The 11,358-nt window shown below is 34.2% G+C and overlaps 1 protein-coding gene across 1 annotated transcript; it reads left to right on the forward strand.

Annotated features, from left to right (window-relative positions):
- The first annotated feature begins 1,079 nt into the window (after positions 1-1,079).
- Positions 1,080-11,126, forward strand: LOC128235066 (beta-1,3-galactosyl-O-glycosyl-glycoprotein beta-1,6-N-acetylglucosaminyltransferase-like). The gene is made up of 3 exons (XM_052949774.1): positions 1,080-1,961; positions 7,652-7,878; positions 9,006-11,126. Exons 1-3 carry the CDS (start codon positions 1,135-1,137, stop codon positions 9,308-9,310), a joined length of 1,359 nt encoding a protein of 452 aa, XP_052805734.1. The 5' UTR covers positions 1,080-1,134; the 3' UTR covers positions 9,311-11,126.
- The last annotated feature ends 232 nt before the right edge of the window (positions 11,127-11,358 follow it).

Consider the following 11,358-nt stretch of genomic DNA (forward strand, 5'->3'; position numbering starts at 1 on the left):
ATTTTCACCATACTACAGCCGCAATATGTACGCGTAAGAAACTGAATCAGTATGAATTCATACGGGTACCATGTTTTGTTATCTCAAGATGTTTAGTTTTTGTGTTTTGGTATCGTTTTTGCTTATAAAGCTAAAGAATACAGTCATTGAAATAAGTAATGGAATTAAGTTAAATTTACCGCATTTAAAACGTGTTGACGTTGTTTTCTTTATAACAGGAAAGTCGTCCAAGGGCTTGTCGTTCATGCATAACAATCACAGTGACGTTTTTGTCTTCAATTAAAGGTGCTTGAAATTAACGAAAACAGTATGATAACCCCTTGATTAAATATGAATATGAACGTTTTATTCCATTTTTATTGCATAATAATAAGTTATCAGACATAATGATTTTTGTTATTCATTCAACGTATTCAACGAAAGTTTCAGAACATAACGAAATTTTCAATTTAAAATATTGTGTTATATTTTTAGAAGAACCGCATTGTCGCTAATACGCGATTACTTCTTCGTGAAATGCCATAGAGGTTTGACGTTTACGTCATTAAAAACAGACCAGTTATTTCGTTTTAAATTCCATTTAAACGGGTGTACTAGTATATTTGCGAATGAACCAATATATAGAGTAAATAAAACGTCAATGAGTATGGCATTGAAAAGAAGTCAGATATCATGACAATAACCCCACCCTATTGTTTCAAAATGATTTAAATCATTATTATTTAATGTTATCATTCATTTAATACGAATTGTTAAAACAACTCGCGGTAACTTGAATGCGGTAACTTGATTCGTTTTCAAGCTGGCTGATTCTAAAGAGTGATAGAAGCTAATGAAAAACAACATATTTACTTCTGCGTGAACATTAGCTACCACCTGTCACTGTTTGTTTAAACTAATTAATGGCCGAGATTAAAATTATGATAACGGACATATGTTACACAAAGCAATTATAGACCGCCGTTGAGTTCAATACCGATCACAGAGCATGAGCACATTAACAATATTCACATTTCAATTAGTTCATTAAAGCTTCTGCGTAGCATTTATTGTTTATGAAACATTATTGTCTAATTACGTTAAAATAAAAGACTAGGGGTGTGTCCACCGTGTCCAGGAGTCTTTGACATCACAATGGCACGAACAACCACAGTCAAGTCATCGTGCATGATGCGCCCGTTGAAACCATATGTTTATGGGTTTCTTTTCTTAACTATATTTGGATTTATGTTCTATCTTTCGGTCTTTATTCGCTACTCGTCTGGTACTTCCATGTTCACGTTCGACGAAGAGGGAAGGGCCAATGTGTCTGGAATGCTTCACATTTTGCCAACAGTGCACCCAATATTGTTGGACCGACAGTCTTACTTCATTCAGGACAGGAGGGTAAAACAGGTTAACTGCACTGCAATCTTTGACGGGGATGAAAATGAAACAGCGCTAGCTGAGCGCCTTGCTTCTACAGATAATCGGACTTTTTTCCAATCAGATAATTACATAAAAATGACTTCAAATTGTTCAAAGTTTATTTTGGATAGAGGATACATTACTGATTCGCTCGACGAAATGGAAAATGAATTTCCAATTGCTTTTAGTATACTCATGTTTGTTGCAATTGAACAGGCCGAACGATTACTTCGTGCAATATATCGTCCTCAAAATCTTTACTGCTTTCATATAGACGCAAAAAGTGATAATGACTTGTATGACGCAATGTCACGCGTGGCCGCCTGTTTTGACAACGTACACGTGCTTGATGAACGCGTGGATGTGCAATGGGGCCAAATGTCCGTGCTTGAACCTGAATTACTTTGTATGGAGCATCTGTGGAGCCGTAGTGCCAAATGGAAATATTTTATTAACCTGACCGGTCAGGAGTTTCCGCTCAAAACCAACAACGAATTAGTCCGTATTCTGCAGGCGTACAATGGTTCAAACGACATCGCAGGAACTATTAAAAGGTATGTCCTCTTAACTTGGTTGGTCTCAATACATGAAAGCAGAACTTGAAATATCCGAATCAAACTTAACCGTAACTACTTCCCTAATATTAAATCGCTTTGGTTGTTTAATTAGAATATCTGTTGTTCATAATGGATTATAAAGGTCCATACATATTGTTACAGAAATTGAAGCTCCAATAATGATGCAAATTGAAGAATATACGAGATAATTATCCAATGTTCTGTTTCCACTGGGCAACACTTAACACTTGGCGTATATTCGCACCGCCACATGACGTATTTTTGCTTTGGATGGCTTATTGTTAAATTATGTAATATCACCTTCCATCACTAAGGCATTTTTATACATATATATATATATATATATATATATATATATATATATTATATCAATATTTCAATTCGTTTAATTATATACAAAATAATACACCAAGAAAAGCCACAATTGTTGAATTTACAATATGTGCATGTAACTGCCATTATTAACTATTTATTCATGAATGAACTTAACTCTATGCTTAAAAAGAAAATATATTCATTTGACATTTTAAATCTTAAAAGCAAAGCAACTAATAGAATGAACATTTAAACATATGATTTCCAATATATGGGCCTTTTCAATAAGTAAGGCCCTACCAGAGGCCAATGTTACACGTCTTCACGTTTCTTAAAGATTTAGAAGGAAGCAGCCCATTTAACACCACAGAAGCATAGTTGTATGCATAGCAAGATTGCTTTAAAGCATTTGCACCTTCCAGTGCACGATGACTTGTAATTACATTTAATCAATTCTTCGCATGCTTTAGGAGCTTCTGGTAGCGTTGACCATAATAATAACCATATATCTTTAAACTTTGTCCAGCCCCATTCTGATGGGAAAGTAAGGCTGGTGATTTGTTAAATATCTGACCCTATATGTGACCAGTCTGGTAGACTGCACTCCTTTAACCTTTCGTCAGTTTTAATTTTACCAAAAAATGCTCAATCGCAGTTTTACCGTAAATCGAAAAGACTACAAAAACGAAATTGCTCCAAAACGAACAGATGATGATTTAAAACCCTGCCATGTGGCGGTTGGAAAAAAGAAAATGCACCAATTGGAAAGGCGAAAATACACCAAGTTATTATCTCATAGTTCCGCTAGCAATCTGGCGTATTTTCTGTTCTCTATTTTGCTGCTGCCATTTGCTAAATTATTGTTTTGTCGCATGATGTTTTGTTTGTTTTGTTTCCTTAAATTAAGAAAGCAATGCATCATAGTCATTCTGATTTTTTTATAGCACTGGCTAGTATAGAGTCTATCAAACGAATAAGAAAGTTTCAAATTATATTTTATCGTCTAAATGACTCGAGTAATTACAAGGCTACACATGAACGCTATCTTTTATTCATGAAGCCTTTTCCGTCGACTTTAATATTATAGCATTACATTGTACCACCTTTGAAGACAAAATGTTATCTCATGACTGTCGATCACTTACAAAGTTAAACCATTATTCCGTAAAACAAGCAATATCTATTGTGCCCATAGTAAATGTGTCCATTTTAAAATAGTGTGTGATGTCATTCGATTCAAAAAGTGGTCTATATATGGTAGTGATATATAAGCATTCCTATGACTATCTGATCAATTTTTGTACAAAAATAACAAAAAGACAACAGTTTGCTGCCGTGAGCGAGCGTACGACTGGACGCAGGTCTGCAGTGGGGAATCAGGCATTCATTTTTATCATATCCGCGTATTGTTATGTGCGAGCGTTTTTATCTAGTCTATTATAAGCATCGTAATATGTTTTTATAAAGCGGGAAAGATTTCGTGTCAGTCGTGTTTCTTTACTCTCTACTTTTTTACTTATTTCCTCCTAAAATAATAGTTTGGGCACTAATTTTTTGTTTCAAAATTGTATACTTATTTCCTAATGAAATTAGGAATTCAAAACTGTTCAAATAAGATTAATCTGACCTTCATCATATCTTTAACATCTAAGTCAAATTCAATACCGGTTATACAGGTAGACAGACGCCATTATTTATTTGATATTGTAATTGATTACACCATACGTACATACGGACTGCCAAAGCAGTGTTAGCATATTTGCGCACCGAGTCACTCGAGCAGACCATTGTATGCAATTTCTGTCCAATCGATTATATTTGCTGCAGTTTTTCTTTCGATGACTAGATAGTCACCACAATTAAATTAAAACTTTGGACGGATGATATACGTGGACCGTTCTAGCTCAGTTACCCGCTTACTTCCCTTAGATCATTAGATTATAGTTTATATAATATGTGCTTAGTCGATTCAATAACGCTGTTAAGGTTAAACCGAGTTCGCACAGTTATAAAGTTCTAATATATAAGCTCGGGTAAGTACTAGTAAATAGAGTCAATATGTCACGACAAATATTTTTTGTGTAGTATTTTTTCTGATAGTCTTTTTGTTTGTATTTTTATCCTCTGTGATAGTGTTCTTTCCTTTTGTTTGCATTGCTTTGCTCAGTAGTTTCCAGATAGATGGCGTTTAACAACCCCGTCGTGGCGAAGACGTCAACTCCGAAACGTGGTAAAACGTCAACTCCAAGCCGTTAAACCGAACGACCAAGATTAGCGAGCGGTTCGGATTTATCAGTGGACGGGGAGCTTTGACACTGGATGCGTCATGTCAGCCAGCCGTACGAAGGAGAAGATGTCCATATCAACCGTAGCATACGACGCAATGATGAGTTAACTTATAATACTGGAAACAGGCTAAGGCAACCTCGATAAACTTGATAAACTTGATGTAATCGAGTCAACTGTCAATAGGTTAGATGCAAAAATGTCCGATTTTGAAGAAGGACTCAAAGCATCAGAGAAAACAACTTCAGATCTAAAAGACTCTGTTTCATTTGTTTGCAACCAATACGACGATGTCTCAAAAATGTGTAGCGAAAACTCAAATAAAATATCCAAAAGCGATACCAATATAAAGATTCTTCAACAAGAAAATGACGAACTTAGTACTACGCTCCATAGCTTAAGCGATCCAAACAAGTCATTGAAAGAAGACATAATTGACCTCAAGTTCAGAAACATGCGTGATAACCTTATTTTTACAAATATTCCAGAAAGATTCCAAACAACATATAATGGCGGCCGATATGATGAGATATACAGAGCTTGAATTGTGCAATTTTCTACGCAACAAACTTTAGCTTCAAGATATCTAGTTTGAACGTTTGCATCGAATTGGTCCTGCAAAGCATCAGAGTCAACGCGGGCTTGACCCCCGACCAATTTTGGCAAAATTGACATTATTTAAAGAACGTGAAATAGTGCGCCGTTCTTGATATAAACTGAAAGGGTCTAGATTTGGCATCAATGAACAGTTTCAAAAGGAAACCGAAGATGAACTCAAGGCGCTCTACCCGCTGTTGCGCCAATTACGCAGGGAGAACCAACGCGCCGTGTTTGCCCGGGACAAGCTCCAACAATAACATACTAGATATAAGCGTATAATAAACGGGAGAGTTTCAATGCTTGGCGAGGTACATGTCGAGTCAGCTAAGAATACGTTTGGTTTTTATGTTAATAGCAATGATATAACAAATACTAACAAAAAGAAATTCATACATGACAGATTGTTTTAACCACAATTTTTAAGCAGTTAGAGCTGATTTTCATAGAAGTTAAAACAGATACTCTGCATTTAAGACAAATACTCATAAAAATAAAATGTTAAATGCTAGCATAATATATAAAAAGGTTATTCGTAACGCAGTAATAATTTTCCGACAGTCATTTAAAAAGAAAATAAGACAAATGAGTAGTAAATCGCCCAGGGAATATTGGAAATACATTTATAGTTTAATAATAAAACCAAAAATGTTGAAGTTGATAAAAATGAATTCTATAACTTTTTTAAAGACCTAAACTCTTCGGATAATATCAATGAAGATACGCCTCAGGTAAATAATCCAAACATTGACTATATTAATCAACTCGATCAGATCATCACTGCTGAAGAAATTATGAAGTCAATTAAGAACTTAAAGAATAGAAAAGCTAGTGACATAGATAAAATTTCAGACTTTATTAAGTCAACAAGCAATCGCTTTATGGATATATATGTTAAACTATTTAATAAAATACTTAACTGTGGTGTAATTCCAGAAACTTGGCTAGTCGGCGTTATTGCCTATTGTTGAACAATAACAACTCTTATTTCTTAACTGTAGAAGAGGCTTACGCCAAGGAGAAAATTTATCGCCTGATCTTAAATTTCTTGAACTTTAATATCCTGATGATACAGTTATCTTTGCAAAAAATGAAAACGATTTTATATTGTCAATGGAAATCTGTGTTAACTAAAGCAAAATGTGGCAGTTAGATATAAATATAGATAAAACGAAAATATAAGTATTAGGTGATAGAGCTAAAAGGTAAAAAAATATTACGGTGTTAGGTCAAAGGTTTAAAGTTGTGGAAATTTTTAAATACCTTGGTATTATATTTTCAAAAAATAAAAAAAATTGCAAATGCCAAAAAACATGTTGTTAATCAAGCGAGAACAGCTTTATTTAGTCTTCATGTTAAAATAAGATATTTATATTAACCAATTGATTGCCATTTGAAATTGTTTGATAATACTGTTGCACCAATTTTTTTTTGATTGTGAAGTGTGGTGGTTTGGAAACTATAGAAAAACCATAGCAAAAAAAATCAAACTGATTGTATGAAGGATATTTTAAAAGTAAAGAAAGGCACACCTCATGTTATGCTATATGGTGACTTAGGTAGATTCCCACTCAGTATTGTTATTAAAAAACGAATGATAGGATTCTGGTATAAACCTACTCACAATAACTACTACTTATCGTCGATATTGTATAAACTACTATATAATGAGTCAATTAGAAATAATACGCATTATCTGTGGCTAGACAATGTTAAGAATATTTTTTTATGATTGTGGACTTAGTTTTATATGCAAAACCAGTATTTCTACGGTAAAAAGAAATATTTGTTGAATCTTGTTGAAAATTCGTTAAATGATCAATACAAGCAATCTTGGAACAATACTGTAAATGAGTCTCCAAATTGTTACAATTATAGGATTTACTAAACGGATCATAAGTTTGAAGATTTTTATGGTATAATTCCATAAAAGTTTATCCAGCTGCTCATAAATTTCAGACTTTGCAATAATTATTTGCCCCTAGAGACGGGTCGCTTGCATGGTATTCAAAGAAATGACCGAAAATATATTTGATGTAACTAATCGACATTGGCGAAGAATTTAATTACATTCTGAAATGCACCCATTTCGCAAATGAAAGAAGAAAATATTGACAATCTATTTATAAAAATGTTATCAATATAATATTTTCCAAAACATAATGTGTAAGAATGATTATAAAAAGCTAATACAAACAAGCAAATTCATATCTAATATATAACTTAATATTTTAAAGATGAGTAGTTCGGCCATAACTTATTATGGTTAATTGTATCTTATGTCTTTTGAAATCCAAATATATTATGCTTTATTGTTTTTTATATTATAATTATATTTTAATATAATGTCTACCACTATTCACATGTACAATGTGTTGAGCGTATTTAAAGAAAGTAAGTTTTCAACTGGAACGGACTTGTTTTGTGTTATCAATTGCTTCGCTAATTAATATCTATGCTACGTTCAGAGCCAACACAAATCGATGGGCCAATGCAGGACCTCCACCACACGGCATTGTTCCAACAAAGGGTTCCGTTCACATAATTGCAAGTCGTGGCTATGTGGATTTCGTGCTTCACGACCCTATTGCCGCTAACTTACTAAACTGGACCCGAAAGACGGCGGTTCCTGACGAGACCTTCTTCTCGACGCTCAATCATAATCCGTCCTTAGGAGTACCGGGATCATACAAAGGTGAAATCCGTTGATGATGTGCAACAGTTCCATTATCAAACAAGGGGCATTCAGAAAGTTAAGACTTGTAGTTTTATCAACTAGCTAGCCACCGATGAGCTTTGCTTCATTTCTTTCTAATGTAAAAACTCAATCATTAAAACTACATGTGTTTTTTACAGACACGCTCGAATTGTGTGTTGATAATTTGCCATTAAATGGATATTTTAAAATCAAAGAACTACAAAATTATATTTTGTGTGCCCCTCGTAATATTACAACTATCTCTATATATACCAGCATCTAGCCATCTATAAGTTACATGTCTTTAAAGTTACATTGTGATGGGTAGGTTAAGGCGGATACCCGGATGCAAAAATAAGTTTTTGGGATGGAATGTATACACGGGTACCCGTGTTCCCATGGGAAATTGATGATCAGGAACCAGGATTCAAAAATTGTACTCGTCAATTTCCTATTACTCATGTCCTCCCAATTTTGCCCTGTAGTAAAGTAGATTGCTTTATTATCTTTATAATTTTCAATTTGACTTTTACTTTCGCTTTCCTACAAACTGGTCAATGCTTTCCAATGTTTCCCGGAAACAGGAGCCATCGATCTAAGTAACAGCGCCCTAAGCCATTCGTTGCGCGCTTTAAACATTTCGGCGACGGCAGCTATACTGGTCGTATGTGTGAATTGGGTTTTGGATTATACACACACTGATATCCATCCAAAAGCAGTTTACTCCTGAAATACAGATGCATGTTAAAACTCATTCCTTAAGTTATTCTAATTAACTATGACTTGATGCACATATCTCGCTTATAGAATGCAACAATTTAGTTCCGTGGTAGTTTCAATAAAAATTACATCAATTCAAGTTTCATTTATCGATTAAAATAGGTTGATGCATGAGTGATCTGTCAACGTTGTATGTACGTTGGATAACTCTCCTATCGTGCTTTTAAACCTGGTGTTCATTGATGTTTTTACTACATAGTTGTTCCTTGAAGATTCATTAGTCTTAAGAATTGTTTGTTTCATTGGGAGAGTGGCTACATGTCTCGTCTACATTATATTGTTTAAATTTGCAGAATTGTTAAATTGTCTGAATGGGTCATTCAATCAATACATCCTTTTTGAAGGCATACCGGAGATAGACGAAGAAATTAAGCCATTCCTTGCCCGTTACAAGAACTGGGGAGAACGGAAATGTCATGGGAAGCGGGTGCGCGGCGTTTGCGTGAACGGGGCCCGCGACCTCCCTCCCTTGAAGGATACTCATCAACTATTCGTTAACAAGTTACATCAGGAGTTCCATCCACTGGCATACGATTGCCTCGAGGAGTTGCTGTTCAATAGAACCAGGGACGGCCACCTCGGACTGAGAATCTTCAATTCAACCTTTTATACTAATCTCGGATTTGTGAAAAATAAAGTTGGCCGCTGATGTTATGTGAGCTTTTTTGCTTTATTCATGGTTTGATTGAGCAAGCGCTCGACTGTTGAAGCTTTCAACTTTTAAATTGTATTGATAACACTATTTAATCTTAATGCTATCTTTGTTGTTCTAAGGACATCGTTAAGGATCTCCTAATGAGTGCCTTGTATGTATGCTTGGTTTCTTAAGTCGTCTTACACGATAATTATAACATGAATTCCTGCTGTTCTTGTCCCTGTAGTGCCATTGTGTTTCTCCCGTTTTTATCACACAAAACTGTTGATGCATGACGATTGAGAAATTCAGCTTTCTGCCATCTATAATTAATATATTGTTTTACCTAAAGTTGACAAGGAAATGTTGTAAATATCAAAACATTATGTGTGTTAAACCTTCAGGCATCTGAAACATGAATGTCGGCATTCAGATGTTGTTTTGTAAGTATTTTAAAATTGTTTTTCAGTTTTAAGACAGAAATATTTACACATCAGAAACACAGGTGAAGGGCCCAGTTTATCATAAACATTACTATCAAAAACTTTAAAGGTACAATTTGTTCGCCCTTGTGCATTATTATACATGCACTTGATGCGCCTATGTGATTCGTAAAACCTTAAATATCCTTCAATTGCCGAAAGGTTACATGTCCATGTTGCCAGGTGTCTTTCAGTGATTTCAGAGGCATATCCTTGTGCATTATTATACATGCACTTGATGCGCCTATGTGATTCGTAAAACCTTAAATATCCGTCAATTGCCGAAAGGTTACATGTCCATGTTGCCAGGTGTCTTTCAGTGATTTCAGAGGCATATCCTTGTTGCATTATCATCTATATTCAAATGATATGTGACGAGTCGTCATAAAACACAATTGTATTCATTCTTTTTAAGATATAAAGAATAATTATTTTAGTTATTCTAAAAAAACATATTGCCGAGCTATAATTATGTACACGTAACCGAGACCCTTCTTTTGTGTTCACATGATTAAAGTATTCAAGCTGAAAAATAGTATCCCTTTGTACAGCATTTATACAATAGAGGAAATGTGATACAAATAGGTCAATTATTGAATTGATAAGCTATCGTAACACTTAGCCATCAGGATCATGCCTCTGCCAATGAGATTCTTAGACAGATTCATATTTTATCATTAAGAAGAGCTCTGACCACCAAAATTCAATTAAACAGAGTACAAATGCCAAATTTCTTGTAGAAACGAAAACAAACGCACAATTTCAATACATTAGTTTGATTTATTATTAAGTTATTTCGAAGGTCGCAGTTGCATACAGGCTAATCAATATGCATTCGATAGGCATTCCGCGCTATGAATATTAACAAAGTAAGCATTTATTTTTGATTTTTCAAACGACTTAATAATTAAAAAAGACCACAAATAAAGACTAATCTTCATCAAGCCTTTTCGGGTGATGTTTATTTTATAGCATAACGTTGTAGCTCATTTGAGTTTCGGTCGTTTTATTATGTTAGCCTTTAATCCGTAGTACGTACATTGCCTACAATATGCTAACATTTCATAAGGCAACTAAAATAATTAAACTACTCTGTGATGTTATTCGATTCACACCCATTTTTTCTAACTGAACAAATTACAAATTGTGTACATAAGCAACGTGTCACATTATATAACCACCTCGATCAGTCGCAAAGTCATCTCTTTGTACTTCCATCTTCATGTTGTTTAAAAATTAGAAGTTTGTTAATAAGGTCACTTTGTCGAATACATAGCGGTTACGTTCAACCGACTTCATTTATATTTTCACATTGCTTATTACTTTGTAACTTATGTGGTTTAATACTTGTTCAGTAGTATTACTTTCTATCCATACATGCTGTTGAAGGTTGTATAACATAATAAATCAGTGTTGCTTTGCAGTTAGTGTAATGCACTTTAGAATACAGACGTTTAATATTATGTTATGTTATCTTAAGTGTCAAACAAGGGGTACTTAAATCTCTCAAAAATATGTAGTATTTTATCATTCCTGCACTGTGACATTTTATAACCAGTTATAGCGTTTTAGTATAAAAAT

This window comes from Mya arenaria, chromosome 5, assembly GCF_026914265.1.
Source record: "Mya arenaria isolate MELC-2E11 chromosome 5, ASM2691426v1".
NCBI classification, from domain to species: Eukaryota; Metazoa; Mollusca; class Bivalvia; order Myida; family Myidae; genus Mya; species Mya arenaria.